The sequence below is a fragment of the Macaca thibetana genome, chromosome 17 (assembly GCF_024542745.1).
Source record: "Macaca thibetana thibetana isolate TM-01 chromosome 17, ASM2454274v1, whole genome shotgun sequence".
In the NCBI taxonomy this organism is placed as follows: domain Eukaryota; kingdom Metazoa; phylum Chordata; class Mammalia; order Primates; family Cercopithecidae; genus Macaca; species Macaca thibetana.
The window spans coordinates 8,998,496-9,018,874 of record NC_065594.1 but is presented as its reverse complement, the minus strand read 5'-3'; the positions used below and the strand labels follow the sequence as shown (position 1 = coordinate 9,018,874).

The 20,379-nt window shown below is 38.2% G+C and overlaps 1 protein-coding gene across 1 annotated transcript in view; it reads left to right on the top strand.

The window, feature by feature from the left end:
- The first annotated feature begins 1,934 nt into the window (after positions 1-1,934).
- Positions 1,935-20,379, top strand: part of UBL3 (ubiquitin like 3) — a 77,288-nt gene continuing 58,843 nt past the window's right edge. Inside the window, exon 1 of the mRNA XM_050766961.1 lies at positions 1,935-2,470. Within this exon, the coding sequence (XP_050622918.1) occupies positions 2,444-2,470 (27 nt within the window). The 5' untranslated portion in view covers positions 1,935-2,443. The remainder of the gene's footprint in view (positions 2,471-20,379) is intronic.

The following is a 20,379-nucleotide window of genomic DNA, read 5'->3' as shown; positions in this document are numbered from 1 at the left end:
TGTGGGGAATCACGTAGGCTTCTAGACAATGAGCTCCCTGAGGACAGTGACTGGATTCTGCCTCTTTTCAACAGCCCTGTAGACAAGGATGTAATAACCCCCATTGCCAACCCGAGACCTTGGCATTTCTGCCACATGATGCTGCTGTTTGCTACAGCGACTCATTTTTAATCTCCTAGTGCCTAGCAGAGTGCCTGGCACATTTGTTTGCTGAATGAGAGAATGAGTAGTGACATTTCATATCAAATGATGCATTATTATTTACAAAGTGACTTATTTCCCATGCATGAACTCATCCTCATAACTACCCCTACTTTACCCCTGGAAGGTAGGCAAGACCATTTTACCGATGAGGTCACATAGCTGTAGGTTGGAGCGGTGACTTTCGACTCTAAATTCATTGGCATTTATATATAGGTGTCAGATTGAGACTGCCCTTTCTAAAGTACTCTGTCAAAGGACTAAGAGATATGAATAGAGATTCAGATGTTGACCTCAGATTTAGGAACAAAATGCAGAAATCACAAATGTCCATCTGATTGGTCTCTCAACGATGGCATTATTTTCTCCTATTTGCTAATCACTGCAAGGCATATAGGTTTTTAATTACATTATGAGTTACATAGAATGGAATTTAGGGTCCAGGTGGGTAAACTGGTGAATCCCCATGTAGTTTGTAGTAGCTATTTCCTGATACAGATTTGATAAATAACACTGTTGTATGTAATACAGTTTTGGTAATTTCAGGTAAGTTGATTGTAGCTTTATGGCCCTGGGTCTTCAAGGAAACACATGTTCAAGCATTCTCACTGCTTAATGAGATCCTTGTTCCTGTTGAACTTCTGTGACCTTATTGGAAATCAATGATTGCTTTTGTTCTTCAAAATGTAATGTTGAGGAGACCTAGATTAAATCACTCTACAAAATGCACTGAGATTGCAGGATGTGGGGAGTGTGCTGTAATTAAAATGAATTATTCTGCTTGGAGGTACAGCATATTTTAGCTCTGTGTGCATATTGTGCATAAGGGAATTTCTCTGTGCAGAATTATTTTCTCCCAACAATTCTCATGATCACAGCACTCCTGGTAGCAGGTGTCACTTAACTCCTGGGGAGCAGCTTGTCCAAAGCAAGGGAAGGGGGCGCTCCTTTCCTCGCAACTGTTGCTATGGGGGGCGTGGCTTCGGAGCAGTGCGAGGACGCATTCGGCGGCTTCCTCCCCCCATCCTTCGTAGACTACACTTCCCGTGATGCTCGAGGGTGGTCTCCGTGGTGACGCACTTAGTGTCCGCGGAGGGAGGACGAGGACGGGGGCGGTGGCTGCGAAGGGGGGCCCGTGCTCTCCCCGTTTCCCCTACTCTCGCTCAGGCAGCTGCCGCCGCCGCTGCCACTGCCGCCATGTTGGTTTGAGAGGCTATGACAGGAGGCGGCTGCGGCGTGTGGGATTGAAAAGTGGAGAAGGAGGAGGAGGAGAAACAAAGCTCTGAGAGGAAACCATTCCCGGGCTGAGCAGAGGGAGGACCCGGCCTCTTCCGGGGACCAGCCGAAGTCGGCGTCGCCCGGAGCTCGCGAGGCCGGGGAGGGGAGGGGAAGGCGGAGACCGGGGAGGCGGCGGCGGGGGAGGCGGAGGCAGAAGAGGAGCGCCGAGGAGCCGGAGACGATGCGCCCCGATCCGCGCTGCTGCCCGGAGGCGCCCGCGGCCTGAGCCCAGAGGGGCTGTGGAGTGTCCCGGCCGGCCGCGAGCACCCCGCGCTGTCGGTCCCCCGTCCCGGTCTTTCGCTTTGGCTCCCAACTAGTTAAATGCCCTTGAGCGCGGGTTTCCGCGGCCCGGCTCTTCGCCCCGGCGGCGCGAGTTGAGCCGTTCACCCGCGCGGGCGCCCCGAGAGCGGCTCGGCAGGGTCCGCGGCCAGCGTCCGGCCACCGCTCGGCCGCCACTCACGGCTCACGCGTCGATGTGTAGCTACATAGTTATCTATGTACATCCACGCTGGGGCATTTTTCTCCTGCTTGATGAGGACTTGACTCGGGAGCGAGTGTGAATCATTGCCGGGGCTGGGAAAGGAGGAAGGCGGATTTAACCCCCTCCCACCCCTCTTCATGTCCGTGTGTCACTCGGCTCGGTCCACCTGGCGCGGCCGGTCCTGGGGCTGCTGCTGCTGCTGCTGCTGACGACGACGACAGGGGCTGCCTCTGCTGTCCCGGGAGTTTCTTCCTGCTCCGGCCACACAGCTCCTGGGGATTGTTCCTCTTCGCACCAGAACCTCGGCCTGACCGGCACTTTGGCTCCGAAATAACTTATTTTTGGGAGAGAAAGCACATCACGAACCAGTCAAAATCGTGAAGGCTTATTTCTGTAGCTTGAAGACTTCTGCTGTTTTTTCTTTGTTTTTTGTTTTTTGTTTTTTGTTTTCCGTAAATATCTGGGTATACATCAAACGGCAAGATGTCCAGTAATGTCCCGGCGGATATGGTAAGTGACGGATAAGTTATGACACTCTGATTTAACTGTGGTTTCCAATCTTATTTAATCGGAAAGACGGCAGGCGTGGGGCGAACATTTGCTGGGGACTGTGGAAAAGCCACCGTGCTGAGCGATTTGGAGAAGTTGGAGCTTCTGGTTTCCCCCTTTTAGAAAGTAGTGCTTTTAATATAGGTTCTCTCATTTGGTCGTGTTTTCTAAATCCTTGAAGACAGTGGAGAAGTAGGGAAATGTATCATGGTAGCTTGAGGGGACAAAACATCTCTCTCTTTGCTAGAAGCCTCCGAACACTAGTATTTTAACGTTTCTGAAAACGTCAGTGACAGTGGGCAGAGCTGAGGACTGGTGTCCCTACGAGAGAATAGGTAAGGAAACGGGAATCTTGCTTTATGACACAGACAAGATCATCAGTGCAGTAGGGACGAACTTGATATTTTTCAAGAACAGAGATGCACATCTCTTCAAGAAAAAGTATGTTAGAATTTGCCGTGAGCTTTCTGAAATGTCAGAATACGGATGGCAACAGAAATATTAAGATATTTTGGGATTTTCACAAACGTAGGCTGACCCTGTATTGGTACTTACTGTGAATATTCCAGGGCTTTTTAATGGCAAATATTTATTAGTAGTAGATTCCATATTAGACATAAAGCTAAGGAAACGTAGTATTGAGCCTCAATCACGATCACTGAGTGTTGAGAGCTTGAAACAAAAAGTACTGTTGTGTATTGACGCCTTTCTTTTTGTTTTGTTCATAAAGGCTGAGGTTGTGAGTCTGTTGATTGACAGTAACCGTGTAACCTTACAGTGCTGGGGGCTTGGATTGTGTGAGTGTGAAGTTACACTTTGCAGTCCTAAGGACAAACATAATGCAGTTAATTAACAGGAAGAGGAATAATCTTGTTTATGAAAGTATTGAAGTTAATGTAGTTGTGCTCACATATGTTAACATTTGAGTGTTTGTGTATTCAGTGGAAACAAATTGAACATTACTGATGATTAAATTTTATTTTTTAATTTTAATTTTTTTTTTATTTTTTGAGACGGAGTTTTGCTCTTGTTGCCCAGGCTGGAGTACAATGGCGCGATCTTGGCTCACTGCAGCCTCTTCCTCCCGGGTTCAAGCAATTCTCCTGCCTCAGCCTCCCAAGTAGCTGGGATTACAGGCGCCCACCACCACGCCCGGCTAATTTTTTTTTTTTTTTGGTGGAGACAGGGTTTCACCATGTTGGCCAGGCTGGCCTCAAACTCCTGACCTCAGATGATCCACCCATCTTGGCCTCCCAAAGTGCTGGGATTACAGGCGTGAGCCACTGCACCCGGCCTGCTGATGATTAAATTTTAAAACGCCAGATGTTTCTATAGGAGCAAACCTCATAAACAGATTTTATAATAAAAATTAAATGATTCTAAATGGCTTATTTTGACCTTGGTTTAAATTTTGCTCTTGTTTAATTTCCCATTTAATGCAAAGGAAACACAGTGTTCTGTCTCTTGGGTGGCCACATAACAGCTTTACACTCTCCTTCCTGAGTCCTAAAACTCGTGCGTTGTCCTTTTAGTTTTCACTTCTCTTCTGGTGTGCACACATGAAATAGCCTCCTGCCTGGTTAAGGACGGTTGGACAAGGTTTCCTCCATACCACTCTTGAAGTTGCTGGGAGCGGTCTCTAGACAGAGCTGGGAAACGCTATTTCCCTTGTTTGATGAGTGATCTGTGGGTTCATCGCCTCGAGCAAAGATTTGCTCTCTCGAAAGCCTCCATTTTATATCATCAAGCACAGTGCAAGATAGGTTAACCTTAAGTACCATCTATTCTCTCACAGAAGTTGGAATGAAATAGATGTGTGTTATTAAAACAGTGCCACTACTTCCTTTAGGTCCAGTGAAGAAAAGCTGTAGTGTGCGTAGCATCAGTCACAGATTGAGATGATTTAGGAAATACAGTTTCCAAGTCAGAGAGAGGTTTGGAGGCTGATGTTAGGATCAGAGAACTGGGAAGTAGGAGCAGGGTTTTATTAATATCTGCAATTATAAAATATAGCAGTTTATCTGTTTTAGACTGTATGTTAAGGCCTTGATGATTCTGTGGTGCTTTGAGATCCTTTGATTAAAGGTGATATGCAAGGGCAAAGCAGTATTATGTAATAAACATATAATGCCCTGATGATGCTATTTCAGAGTGGGTACTAAGGTACAGCACAGTTTGATTGTTCTGAGTATTTTTTTTATGTCTTGTTCTCTACTGTTCAACTGGTTAGAGGTTAAGATTTTTTTCTTTGTGAAAGTCTTTTAAACGTTCATTTATTACTTTACTTTGCATTTTTGCTTAAGAAGTCTATCATTTGCTATATGCCTAGAATTCTCAACTTTTTGAAATATAACATGACAAATATTGGTTAGAAGTTGTCGATTAAATGCTTCATAATTATTAAACTCTTCATACCATTAATTGACAGTTGATTTTCGTTTACATTCATGACAGAACAATTTACCGCTCCAAACCTTGAAGAGCTCCTCTCACCACTCCCACGGCAAAGCTAATGACATATATCCCTTGTAGCATAACTCTAAATTGATCAGGATATGTACTGTTACAATCCGCTAAACTTGCATTTATGAATAAACACATTTTTGCTAGATGCAGTAAAATGTTAATTAAGCTTTCTCCTAGTTGACAGTATGTGCTATTTAGAAACAAATGTTACAGTTTTACTTTTTGGTGGTGGTATCATTTCTATTGAAGTCAATCTTTTATATGTTAATGGTACTTGTCAGTTGTATAGGAAAATCCTGTTGGGGAGATGGGATGGGGGTGGTGAAGTTACAATCTCTGTCATGTTTCCAATAGAGATAATTTATTCTCGAGCTACAATAGTTGCTAAATCAATTGATGTTTTTGGTAAAGTCTTTATGGCTATGATTATGACTCACTTTAAAATAGATTTTTCAGCTTTGGTTTTTGTTTTGTAGATAGAACTCACATTTAAAATTTATTTTTAAACATTCAATAATTTTTTGTGTTTAGCATAAGGGCTCTCATTTTTAATAATCCAAATGTCAATTTTTTGGATGAGGGAGTGGCACCCCTACTGAAAGGATTTGCTGTACCCTTTAAAACATAATTTGTAGTTGGTACTTTTACTACATTCTGTAATATATATGTCCTATAAATATAAATATATTTACTTGAAATGTTGGTTTTTCTTTGCTAAGAGTGATTGAGTTTGAACTAGATTTGATAACATCTTAGTGTAGTAACTTATTTTTGAAGAAATCTGAAAATACGTGAACAGAGTATCATTATAATATATTGTATTTAAATGATGTATTTATTTATTTATTTTTCAGCCAAGATCATAGTTCATGATGCGGCAATATTCATTGTTTATAGTTGCAGTGTGACTTATGTTAACCACTGTAGGATTTTTGCAAGAAAATATTCACTGCCTGTGTTAGTAATAAGACCTAAGACTGGGCAGCAGTGGTAATTTTGTTTTCTGGATTGGTAAAGTTATCAAGAAATACATTCTTGTTTTTATAAGAGTACTATAGACAACATTTAGGCTACTATTTAGAGCTTTGGACTAAAATTATACTTTATAATATCTATTACATTGAAAACTTTAAGAGAGAAATTGACAGTGTGAGAATAATGGCAGAGCAATTTTGTGATTCAAAACATTTTAGTTGATAAAACAAAGAAAAGCCCCGTATGTTTAACAACTGTTAATGTAAAAATGGTAGCAGATAACAACAATTTGTAATAGGAGTTGAATGAGATAATGACAATTCAAGTTTTTTCCAGTATATTTTATGTGCTTAATGAATATTTTTATTATAATTTTTGTTGTATCACTTCCATTCATGTAAGAATTATTGGAGCCCTCTTGTGGACAGGAAATTACTAAAATATATTTCCTTTCAAAGTGAACTTTTATCACTTTTCCAAGTTAAAGTGAAATGACATATGTTGAATATACCAGGAGAAAATGCCATGAAAGAAAAAGGTCCAGAAAATAGAAAGTTTTTAACATTGAGAAAAGTATACTGAGATTTAATGCCCAAGGACTTTTTTCTCTTTACTTACAGCTCCTTTTTATTTTTCTTTCTCTTCCTGATGATTCTCATTTCAGGTTTAAGTTGAAGGGTTTTATAAAGCCAAAGGGTAGATAAGTACTGTTTACATATATGTGTTACTTGAATAGCTTAATAAATAATATATTAAGAATTGAATGTTTCTCTAAATTTTTACTTGAATGTATCTCATATTTGGTATTTTGAATTAGACATTTTTATTAAGAAAACGGATGACATTGTTTTCCTCAGTTTTGAATTAACTTCTTTCTACCTGCCCCAGCTTGTGTCTGAAATGGTCTTTAGTTCATTTTAGGCCACAGTGATCTTTCCTTCCTGTAAACTACTTTCCTTTAGTGCTTTTGACATTCCTCTTACACAGGTATCAAATGTCTGTGGATATAGTATAACTTTTATTTCACCTCTGATAGTTTTTAGACATTCAGAAATTGTTGAGTGACTTTCTTGACTCACAAAGTATTACTGTCTTTGTTACATGGAAAAAGTAAATACTGTTCCGTAGTAATAGTGGTATTAAATATGAAGTCTATAATGTCTGCTTCTGTTATCACTTGAAATATGAAAACTATATTTGTAGTATTAAAGCTTGAATTTATTTTAAATTGGTGGATAAAATACTGATGGTGCTATTAGTTTTCATAATATAAAACAGTAAATGTGTTTTAGGAGACTGAAGCATATACTTAGTAAATGTGCTCTTTAATTTTCTAAGTCATCTTATTCTGGGAGGGGAAAATGAAAAGTGACTGTAGAATTCATGGTAACCTGGAAACCTTGGGTAATAAGTCATTCTGAACCAGTAAATTTTCTGAATACTTGGAGGTTGAGTGTTAAAATAGCCCATTCTAACAATGTTGGATTACCATTGTATTTGCTTAAATGAAATATACTATGCATAAGTTAACTTATTTTTGGCAACTTAAGAGCTATGATTTGAATAATGTTGCTTGCATTTAATCAGTGTTTACTGGGTACCTGTCTGTGTAATATAGTAGTAGTATTAATAGGTATAAGCTATAACTATAATATCCTCAGCACCTAATATAGATTGTGAAGCTTTATGCGCCTTCACTAGATCAGTAATTTACAAAGTGAGATGAAGCAAGTCGATTTTGAGAAGTAAATATGAGAACGTCTCTTTGTTTATTCTTGCCCCAAAAGGGAAAAGGATTCAGCTTTTCTATTCATACTATATGAATTGGCTGTGGGGTTTTCCTAGGTCCACCTGCATTCAGGTGGTCGCTGAGAGTGTGGTTTGCTGAGGGAAGATGTGTGAATTCTGTAATGTAGATGCCAGCAACAGCATCATGAGTTTCTCAGAGTTTTTCCAGTTTTTCTGTTATATAGTCCCTTTTAAAATACTTTTTTAAAAGAAGAATCTATGATACTTTGTATTGAGATGGGGAACAGAGGTTTGCTGTCAAAGCATTTAAAAGAATTGTAGAACTCAAAGATTAATCACACATTTTTATTACAGAAGATGAGTATTCTATATGCTGTTCTTATCCGTGATGACAAGAGGCTACCAAAAATAAAAATTTAGCAGATATTTTTAGGAAAACAATACCTAAATTGTCACTTGAAGGCAAAATCGACATTTTAAATAGTAAGTGAGAAAGTACCTGCTTTTCAAAAGAAACAAGTGTTATGGAGAACATTTTGAAAGCGTGTTGAGGTATTTCGTATCTGTTGAAAATCTTCCTTACAATCAATTTTAATTGACTTTGGACCATTTATTGGAAAGCCAAACATTTTGATTTGTAAAAATACCTTATTGCAGTCAGGAAAAACAAAATTTTAATAACATTGACAACAGGTAGCTGACTTTAAATAAAAATGTTTGCATATTTGGTGATAGAATGGAAAAGTAATATGATTTAGAAAATTAGTAAGTGACATGTTCTTCTATATAGATCTCATCTTTGTAAGATAAGTTTTTCAGATATGACTTATGACAACTCTTAAAACCAAGTGTCAGAATACATTGAACTTCACAAATGAAGAAACTAAGATTTTAAAAAATAGAGATATATATAATAATAATGCTCACTTAATATGTTAATAGCATTTTTAGTGATTGAAAGATTAAAACGAATTAATATTTAAAATAGTTGATAGTTAAAATAGTAAAAAGTAAAACAAAATTTTGATCTTTTAACTTCTGTTTTTAGTATGTGTTTTATACTATATGTATGTTTATAAATGAAAACACATATACTGTAGATATGTGCCTCAAGTATTTTATGTTTGGGATTTTCAATCAAAAAAATGTAGAAGCCACTGCATTAGATGACTAAAGATTTCTGAACATTTTAACTTCTTGTGTTTGATAGTTACAAGTTTTCTGTCTCCTGCCTTGTTGAGCAGCTGTTTTTTCCTGTGATCAGTGTGTCTGCTTATTCCTAACCATTTACAGTTGCTGGTTTTAATTTGCTATGGGTGTAGAAACCATATTTCCAAAGTTTATTAAAAATAATATGTGTTTAAAATGAACAAATGGTGTCTGAGTAGAATTTTAGGAGTTACCTCACAGTAAAGTGTATGATCTTTTATTTCATGGGCTTGATCATATCTGTTTTGGTTGCTTAGAATTCTCTTTTTTGGGGGGCCAATTTTCTGGCTGTTAGCTGTGTTTTGGAGATATGCAGTTTCTTGATAGTGAAGAACTGGTTACGTGATAAAAAATAAAATTACACTTATAACTTTACTTTGAGCTCGTAGAGGAGAGAGAACTAATATTTGTTGTGTACTTGCTAATACCAGGCAGATGCTTGGTGTTTTACATTATAGCATTTAATTTAATCCTTACAGTCACCCTGGATAAATATAGTTGGTATATAAAGAAACTCTTAATACCCACCAGGTGAAGACCACCAGGAATGCATCTGTGGTGAAACAAATTAGGTTGACTGTTTTGCAGCTAGGAAGAGCATATGCCAGATACCGCCAAGTGTCAGTAAAAGAGAACGGGAGGGCTGGGCTCACGCCTGTAATCCCAGCATTTTGGGAAGCCGAGGTGGGCGGATCACTTGAGGTCAGGAGTTCGAGATCACCCAGACCAACATGATGAAACCCCCACCTCTACTAAAAATACAAAAATTAGCTGAGCATGGTGGCAGGAGCCTGTAATCGCAGCTACTCCGGAGGCTGAGGCAGGAGAATCACTTGAACCCAGGAAGTGGAGGTTGCAGTGAGCAGAGGTTGAAGTGAGCTGAGATTGTGCCACTGCACTCCAGCCTGGGCGACAGAGTGAGACTCTGTCTCCAAAAAACAAAAAAGAAAAGAAAGAATGGGGGACTTTTCAGTAGGGATTGGGCTGTGCTGGAAGCAGGGACTCCTGGATTGAATGCTATCATACATCAAGTGGAGGTGGGTTAGTTATTGGGTCTTTCAGCAGTCTTTGTTTAGGAGACAGGATAAATGAAGGGGACTTGGAAAGTCATTGGTGAGAAAACATGATCACTTACAGAATAGGAGATTGTTGGTCATTTTGGAGCTGCAGTGTGGCCATAGGAAAAACTTTCTACCTGTTGGTCTTCTCTGTATCTTTCAGATATCACAGTCTGGTTATCAACCGAGCTCATTTTTACTTTCTCACAGCCTAGGTTCAGAGAGGGTAAGGAATTTGTTTGCGATCACATAGCGAGGAAGAAGTTGAGCTAAAATAGGAATTTGGGTCTGGTGGCAATAGTGATAAACATCTACACCCCCTCTCCACAACCATAACTGAGCAAACATCGCTGAATCCCTCAGGCACATTATCCTAAGAATGCCTTAGGTTCCTTCCCAATACCTTGTTCCAGGGAGTCCCTGCTGATTGGTCTGAGCTAGCATGGTAGAAATGAAACCTATTTTATGAAACCTATTTTATGTATCTTTGTAATATACTATGTAACCTCTGGATTGGAATGATTTTAATTAAGGTTGCTTGTCTTACTAATTGGTAAAATTAAAGGGAGTTTCCTTTAAACTTGTAGGAACTTTGAGTCTTCTTGTGTATATATTTGTTACACAGTGGATTTTTCTTAAAAAGTACCACTTTGAATGCTTTATATATGTAACAAATAGATTGACTTGTAAAGGATTTAGTGCTTTCGGGGCATTTTGTTTTTGTCTTCATACTTTTAACTGCATATGTATATGTAGAAAGAGAGAGATTCTGTATTGGTTGGTCAAATCAAGTAGCATTTTTGGTCTAAGTAAATATATATTTGGGCAATTTTCTGACTAGGTTTTGAGAAGAAAATGTTCTTTCTGCTGAAGAAAATTGTGGAAGTTTGACATTAACATTTTTTGTTTATGTACTTAAGATGGCAATTTATTGTGTCTAGACAAAATGTTCTTATGGTAAGTTTTTCTTTACTTTCATATAAAATTAGTGTTTTTCTTTGCCTTAGAAATAGTCTTGCTTTTGTATCCTGCTATTTTCATTTAGTCATGTTAAATCAAGTTTAGCCTAAAGCTACCTCCTTACATATTTTAAGCTCAGCCTATATTGAACATATATCTATGCAAATAAGTATAGAACCATATTATAATTTTGAACTGATTATGATAGATGTATATAAATTACTTAGCTAATTCCATATTCATGAGCATTTAGAAGCTATTACAAACAATGACATAGTGGATATTCCTAAGCGTATCTCTGTACCTTGTCTGATTATTACCTTAGGACAAAACTCTTAGTAATGTAGTTGCTCTGTCAAAAGATAAGTGTTAGTTTTGGGACGGGTGGGAAAGAGAAGGATATATATTTCCTAATTTTAAAGCATCCTTGAATTTCTGGATAAACCTAGCTTTTAATTATACATTACTCAAATGGTATATGCTAGATAATACTTCATTTATAATTTTTTTTGTTCACGAAAAACATTGGCTAGCAATTTTAATTTCTTGTAAAGTATTTGACAGATTTAGGTATCAAGGTTATGCTGACGTCATAAAATGAGTTGGGAAATGCTTTTTAATTCTCTGGAAGAATTTGTGAGGATTGATTTTATTTCATCCACAAATGTTTGAAATAATTCACTGGTGAAGCCATCTGGAATTTTCTTGTGAAGATTATTGATTCTATTTCTTTAATACATAAAAAGCTATTCTTATTTTCTATTTCTTTGTCAGTTTTGACAAGTTTTGCTTTTTAAGGGATTTCATTTTGTCTGAATTTTCCAGTTCAGCTTACGGTTTTTTTTTGTATGTGCATATCCTTTTATAATTGTTTTGAATTTGTAGTATCTATGATCTCTCCTTTTCAAAATCTGCTTATTGGCAATTTGGGTCTCTTTGTACTCAGTCTTTTCAGAGTCCATTTTCAAATTGAATGTTGTTTTTAGGTTTTTACTGATTTCTGCCTTTACCTTTATTTCTTCTACTTAAAAATGTTAATTTTCTGTACTTTTTAAAGTTTTCTGATATGGGTACCTAAGTCATTAATTTTCAGCTTATTTATTTATTTTTTAAATTTTATTTATTTATTTATTTATTTTGAGACAGAGTCTCGCTGTGTCGCCCAGGCTGGAGTGCAGTGGCGCGATCTAGGCTCACTGCAAGCTCCGCCCTCTGGGTTCACACCATTCTCCTGCCTCAGCCTCCCGAGTAGGTGGGACTACAGGTGCCCGCCACCACGCCCGGCTAATTTTTTGTATTTTTAGTAGAGACGGGGTTTCACCGTGTTAGCCAGGATGGTCTCTATCTTCTGTCCCCGTGATCCGCCCACCTCGGCCTCCCAAAGTGCTGGGATTATAGGCGTGAACCACTGTGCCCGGCCTATTTTTAAACATCTTTTTAAGAGACGGGGGTCTCACTGTGTTGCCCAAGTTGGTTTCTGAACTCCTGCGTTCAACTGCTCCTTCCTCCTCAGCCTCCCAAGTAGCTGGGAATACAGATGTGCAGACCACTGTGCCTGGCTCCTTTGTGGGTTTTTTGGGAATATTTTTGGAATTTAAAAAATGTATATGAAATTCCCTCTAAATGCAACTTAGATGGATCTTACAAGTTTGATATATATTATTTTTATTATCATTCAATAAAGCATATTCTAAATTTTCCCTTGTGCTCTCAGCATTTGGGGATTTTCTAGCTATATTTTTGTTATTGATATCTAGTTTGGTATCTCTTGTGGTCTGGAATCATTCTATGCTTGTGGGTGATTTGTTGACACTTGCTTTATGGTCAGTTTTAGAAAATTGAGGACAGTGTGCCATAGACAGCAATTAAGTTTATTAATCATGTTCAATCTGTTGTATCACTACTGAATTTTTTTTTGTCTTTTTTAAATCACTCAATTGAGAAACTTCTGTTAAAATTGCCACATATATAAGGATTTGTCTATATGTTTTTAGTTCTCTCAAATTGTGCCTCGTATTTGGAGGCTAAGTTGTTAGCTACAAATAAATTTATGGTTGTTCTGTCTTCCTCTCTAGTAACACTTTTTGCTTTAAAGTTTTTTTTTGGGGGGGATGTTAATATAGCATTCTTTTTTTTTCTATCCATTTCTTTTAAATCTTTCTTTGTCATTATACGTAAGATGAATCTCTTTAAGCATCATATAGTTGGGTTTTTGCTTTTTTACTAAGTTTGATAATCTCTGTTTTACCTTTAATGTAATTACTGTAGCACATTATTTGGGTTTAAATTTACAATTTTGCAATTTGTGTTTTGCTTCCATCATCAGTCCTTTATAACTTTCCCTTCCATTTCTTGTTTTCTTTTGGATTAATCAAATAGTTTCCCATATGCCTTTCTCTTAGCTTCTCTGTTATAAATTCTTTTACTATCTTTACCGGTTAGTCTAGAGATTACAATGTACATCTTTAACTTTTTTGTCTATCATAAATTTTTGCCTTTGCCAGTTCAGGGTAATGGAATGGCCTTTTAATTTAATTCCATTTACCCCTCTTCCAGTCTTTGCTTTGTTTTCAGCCCATAACAACAGTGGTAATAAAATGTTGTTGTTAAAATAATCATTACTCATTTCACCTTGTCCTCAAATTTACTCTTCTGGAAGTCTTCATTTCTTTCTTTTTGATTGTATGTGCATCTGGGTAATTATCCTTTTATCCAAGGAACTTTTAGTGCAGGTCTTCTGGTAATGAATTCTGTTTTTGTTTGCCTGAAAATGTGTTCATTTTACCTCACTTTTAAGGGGTCCCTACTTCATGCACCTTCAAGATGTTATTTTATCATCACCTGGCTGCCACTGTTTATGTCAACTCAGGCTTTTAATTGTATTGTTATTCCTTTGAAGTTAATGTGTTTTCCTTTGGCTGTTTTAAAGATTATATCTTGTCTTTGATTTTCACCAATTTTACTATTGATGTGCTCTTTTGTAGCTTTTTTTTTTTTTTTTTTTTTTGTAATCTACATAAAGCTTGTAGAGTATCTTGAGGTCCTGAGTCAATCTTTGGCTTACTATATTTTGTCATTTGAGAATTAGCTAAATTTTTTTTTTTTTTTTTTTTTTTTTTTTTGAGACAGAGTCTTGCTGGTGTGCAGTGGCATGATTTCAGCTCCCTGCAACCTGCGCCTCCTGGGTTCAAGTGATTCTAGTGCCTCAGTCTCCCTAGAAGCTGGGATTATAGGTACATATCACCACACCTGGCTAATTTTTGTATTTTTCATAGAGATGGGGTTTTGCCATATTGGACAGGCTGGTCTCAAACTCCTGGCCTCAAGTGATCTACCCACCTCAGCCTCCCAAAGTGTTGGGATTACAGGCATGATTACAAAGTGTTGGGATTACAGGTGTGATTACAGGCATGATTACAAAGTGTTGGGGTTACAGTGACCTGGCCCAGGAATTAGCTAATATTCTTTAAGTATTATTTCTATTCTATTGTCTTCTTTCCTTATGGAAAGAAGTTACATGTATGTTAGGTCATGTCACCGTTTCCATTCTTTTTTCCCCCTTCTCGTAAGCCTAGAGATTTTCTATCCACCTGTTTTCATGTTCACTTATATCTTCACTGTCCAATATCCAGTTATTTCTAATTACTGAGTTTTTAATTTTAGTTTTTGTATTTTTTATCCTAAAATTTACATAGATTCAAATTCTTATGTTTTCATCTGTTTTCTTGAGTATATTAACTATTGTTGCAAAATTCCTTTCTGATGACCGTCATATCTAGATTGCCTGTGAGCCTGTTTCTGTTGTTTTGTTTTTGATCATTCAATCCTTTTTCCTTGGGTGCCTGGCAATGTTTTATTAACATTGTGATGAAAAATTATAGAGAATCTGAATTATGGTTATCTTTCTCCATATAGGATTTAATATCCTCTGGTGAGTAGTTAGAAAAACATTGATTACTTTGATTCATAAGTGACTGATATGACATGAGCCTGAATTCAGGGCAGTCAGGAAATTCTGATAGCCTCACTATTGGTGCACTACTGGTATATAGCCCTTAGCGAAGGTCTCGATTGAAAGTTTGGCATATTTACCAAGATACCTCTTCCTTGGCAAGTCCCAAATTTCAAGTGTCATGAGGCTGATGAAAGCTTTTTTAAAAACCTCTTTCCAACATCTTTTTGTTGGGATTTCCTGAATTTCAGTCCATGCTGTTTATGATTCAGCACATTCCTGGAGAGAAAAAGTTGAACAGAATATTGGGCTCCTTTCTTTGAAGTTCCTTTTTATTTTCCTGAGATCCTGAATTCCTGGCTCCTTGGTGGTGCAACATCCACTTTTTGTGTCTTCCTAGCCCAGTGAGACTCATACAACTTCTGGGATGCTGCTTTCTGCTTGGCCTTTTGCTCTGTGCTGGTAATTGGCAAATACCTCAAGGGGGAATTGAAGTGAGATCTTCAAAGTGTTTCCCTTCTCTAAGGAATCTTGGCTTCTCAAGTCCTGACTCTTGGTTGTTCTCCCGAAACCTTCAAATAGCTGGGGATTTAGGGGCATTCTATATAACCTTTATAGTTGTTTTCCATGGGAAATTTGGTCTGATATTGCTGTTCTCTCATAGATAACCTAATTGCCTTTTCTTTTCGTACCCTGGTTTTATTTTATTATTTATTTATTTATTTACTTATTTTTGCTGTTTTGTGCTGTAGAATCGGCAGTCCTCTCTCTCTTCTATTCTTCTAATTGCTAAGAACAGCTAAAACTAATTACTATGTTACTTACCATTGCACCATCAGCCAAGCAGTTGCTTAAGTCAGACATCTCTTGGAGCCATCCTTGATTCGTCTCTTTTCCTCATTCTTTATATGCAGTCACTTTCGAAGTATATCTAGAATCCATCTACTTCTCTTCATCTCCATGCTACCAACATAGTTCAAGCACCCTGTCTCTCCTGGACTATTGAATTAATCTTGGAACTAATCCTTCTAATTTCATTCACATTCCCTGTAGTACCTTTTCCAAAAATACCTTGAGTGTTTTCCATTGAAGAATAAATTTCCATAGAATAAAATTACAAATCCTTACCTTGGGCCTTCAGGGTCCTGCATGATCTAGCTCCTGCCTAACATGATTATCTCATCTCATTTGATTTACTATGCTTTAATTATATTGGCTCCCTTTCAGTTCTTCAAACATGCCTACAAGCCCTGTCCCACAGCAGGGCTGAGTCTTTGCCTAGGATATTCGTCAATATACTTATTCTTTTTTTTTTTGAGACAGTGTCTAACTCTGCCGCCAGGCTGGAGTGCAGTGGCGCGATCTCGACTCACTGCAACCTCCGCCTCCCAGGTTCAAGTGATTCTCCTGCCTCAGCCTCCCGAGTAGCTGGGACTACAGGCGTGCACCACCATGCCCAGCTAATTTTTGTACTTTTAGTAGAGATGGGGTTTCACCATGTTGGCCAGGATGGTCTTGATTTCTTGACCTCATGATCCACCTGCCTGGGCCTCCCAAAGTGATGGGATTAGAGGCATGAGCCACTGCGCCCGGCCTGGATATTCATCGGTATACTTCTGTACCCACTCTGCATCACTGAGTCTTTGCTTAGGATACTCATCAGTATGCTTCTGTACCCTCTCTGCATCTGCATGGGTAGTTTTTCTTTCTTCAGAGAAACTTTTCCTGACATCTAAAGTTGAGAGCCCTTACTCCCTTGGTTTCTGTTGCAAGACCATATTGATTTCTTCTGGAGCACGTATCACACTTTGTAATTCAGTTATTTGTCCTCGCCAGTAGGCCAAAGATTCCAGGAGGGTAGATATATATATATTTTATTTGCTGCCATAACCAGTACTTAGTATAGTGCCTTTTGTATAGTAGATTTTTCATAAAGGTTTGTGGATTAAAGGAGTAAAATGATTGCTTACAGACACTGTGCCAGGCTTATTACTTGGAACAAATTTAATCCGTCAGAAAACTCTCAAAACAATCCTATCAGGTAGGTAGGTGCTACTGTTAACTTCATTTCATTGATAGAGAAAGTGAAGTTTAGTAATGTTTGATTATTTTCAGGAAGCCAGCTAGCTAAGTAGCCTTTTTTGTGTTCTTGGATTTTTTGATTTTCTGACTTTTTGACCATTCTTCACTTTGTCGTATCCTCTTTACTATATTTTAAAGCCAATGGTTATGGTTATACTAATACTCTGATATTTTAACTTCAGCTTCTGGCCTTTGCTTAACATTTAATTTTTAACATTTTAAATCAGCATGTAATTTAATAATTTAAATGTGAATTTTAACATTTGTTTATCATTAAGCCAAAATGTCAGAAAATAAATTTGAAAGTCTAATGGAAGTTTTGAGAAAGCATTAACTGAAGTTTGGTGTCTTTAATAGGACTTAAGTACTTTAAGTGGTGGATTGCTATGTGGCTATCAAGTATTGTGATTTTTCGAGCTATAAAATCTTTCTCATTACTATGTGACTGTAAAGAGAAAGACTGTATTATAATTGTATGTATTTGAATATATTATGTCATACATGAAGAAAACATTTTTGAGCCTTTTATATTTAAAGAACTATTTAGTTATCCATATTTTTTTGCTTTAGCATCCAAAAAGATCAACAGAATTTTCATGGTAGGTATCATTTTTATGCTAACTTACATGTAATCATTAATCATTCTGTTCTTTTTATTTCTTTTTTTTTTTCTCGAGATGGAGTCTTGCTCTGTCGCCCAGGCTGGAGTGCAGTGTGGCGTGATCTCAACTCACTGCAACCTCTTAAGTTCAAGTGATTCTCCTGCCTCAGCCTCCCAAGTAGCTGGGATTACAGGCACACGCCACCCATGCCCGGCTAATTTTTGTATTCTTAGTAGAGATGGGGTCACCATGTTGGCCAGGCTGGTCTCGAACTCTTGACCTCGTGATCTGCCCGCCTCAGCCTCCCAAAGTGCTGAGATTACAGGTGTGAACCACTGCGTTATTTATTCAGACAGTCAATAAGTATTTGTTGAGTACTTCCTATGTGTCAGACGCTCTTTTAGGTGCTGGTGTATAGTGGTGAATGAAGCAAACAAATCCTTCTCCTAATAGAGCTTACATTTAAATGGTAAAGATACAGACATTGAACAAAATAAGTGAAGTATATTGTATATTAGATGGTGGTAAGTATTAAGAAAAAGCAGTAAAGGGGGTTGGGGCTGCTAAGAGTATGTCTGTGTTCAGTTTTAAATAGTGGGAGCAGGGAAGGGCTCACAGAGATGTTGACATTTATGCAAGAGTCTAAAGGAGGTGGGGAACAAGCCATGCAGCTCTCTTGGGGAATTGTATTCTAGGCAGAGGGAATATTCCCTCATTGGAGTCTCTGTTCTTTTTAAATTTCTTAGTGTGTCTTCTGCCATTTCCTCACATTTTTATGTTTCTTGTGGTATTTGTTTTCTGTCCTGTGTGATCTAAGTGGTCTCATTATTTTCCTCACTAATTTGGGCAGCAAACATTTTTGGGTGCCAGTGTCCTAGATACATCCTGTCAATAGAGCCAATCATTTTTCTCTAATGTGTTTCAAATCAGTTTTCTCTTGTATCTCCACTACTTTGTAACCCGATCTCCATCCAGACGTCTTTTTACTTTAGTTATCCACTACTGTCTGCCTTCCACTGTTTTCCCAGATTTGTCTATGGAAAATACAGCTCTCAGTGTCTGACTGACTATACTACCTACTAATGGCTGGCTCTCATTCACATGCTAATCCAGGCCAACCTTCTTACCATGACAGCATTAAGGCTCTTCTCTTGGCAGTTGGGCCGCAGTCCAGCCTCATCTCCTGTTGGCCCCTTGTATGTGCCCTGTGTTTGAGTTGTAATGAACCCCTGCTTGTTCACAATCTTTCTTTTAACTCCTGTGCTACTCTCTCATCCTTGCAGAGCCTTCCCTTTCTGCTTAAAGTGGACCTTGACTTCTCTTTATCTTGCTCCATTTGCACCTGAGACTTGTCCTCAACTGCAGTGCTGATTCCTTGGTAGTGTTTTATAATTTTGTCAGGCAACTAGACACTGTAAGTATGGAACATGCTGTGACCTCCAAATTAAAAATGACAGTTGGTACAAAACTGACTTCTAGGAGGGACCAAGGAAAAGTAGCCAGAGTGGCACGATAGCTTCTTCCTTCAGGGATTGCCCGCAATGTAAAGCGTAGACTCCAGAGGAACAGTGCTACCTTAAATCCTATGCAGGCATCAGTATTTCCGGTTCTGATGGCCTGGGGATTTCTAGGTAGTAGTGAGTCTCAGCATTATTTGTCATAAAGTCATACTGCTAGATGAACAAGGCTAAGTCTACAGAGAAGGTAAATTATAGAAGTTAGGTAAAAGGATTGGAATCCTAGCTAATTGGTCTGAAATTCAGAGCTAGGCCACAGAATTAGTTGCTCTTTCATAATTTTCATTATCTGTACTCTAGCAACTGTAAGTATTTTTATGTGTTTCTGCCACTAAACAGACTATGTACTCTTTGAGGGCGGAAAGAGGCTTTATCTTTCTAAACCCCTGTATCTAGCACAGTACCTACTAAATAAGGAAAACTCAATGAATGTTGAATCAGCACTGCAGGTGTCTGATAGAACTTTGCACAATCATGGAAATGTTCTTTATTGTGTTGTCTAATAAGGTAGCCACTTGCTGGGCTACCTGTGTCTATTGAGCACTTTCATCACGGCTAGTGTTTAAGGAGTGAATTTTTACTTATGTTTAATTTTAATGAAAATATGTGTATCTAGTGGCTACTGTTATTGGACAATGCATGTGTATGGTTTATATGATTAATTCTTTCAGTGGACTAAAAAGATCTTTGACTGTTTTTGGTTTTTTGTTTGTTTGTTTTTGGCTTGTATGCCAAGTGGTCCCAGATTGCTAAGCTTTTCGTTTTACTTTTTGTGATTTTTCAGTTTTCTTCTTCTCAATGTCAGCATTCTTTTTTTTTTCTTTCTATCATTAAGCTGTCATCAGCCTTTCTTTCAACTTTTCTGATTTTAGTCAGTTCTCATATAGAAAGACATATAATCAAGGTAGTAGAATTATCTTTTTTTTTTTTTTTTTTTTTTTTTGAGACGGAGTTTCGCTCTTGTTGCCCAGGCTGGAATGCAATGGCGCGATCTCGGCTCACCACAACCTCTGTCTCCTGGGTTCAGGCCATTCTCCTGCTTCAGCCTCCTGAGTAGCTGGGATTACAGGCATGCGCCACCACCCTGGCTGAGTATATTTAGTAGAGATGGGGTTTCTCCATGTTGGTCAGGCTGGTCTTGAACTCCCGACTTCAGGTGATCCACCCTCCTCGGCCTCCCAAAGTGCTGGGATTACAGGTGTGAGCCACTGCACCCGGCAGGAATTATCTTTTTTAAAAGAGCAAGTAGTGTAGGAATCTGTGAGTCATTTTACCTCTCCTTAACTTCCGTAAGAGTGTG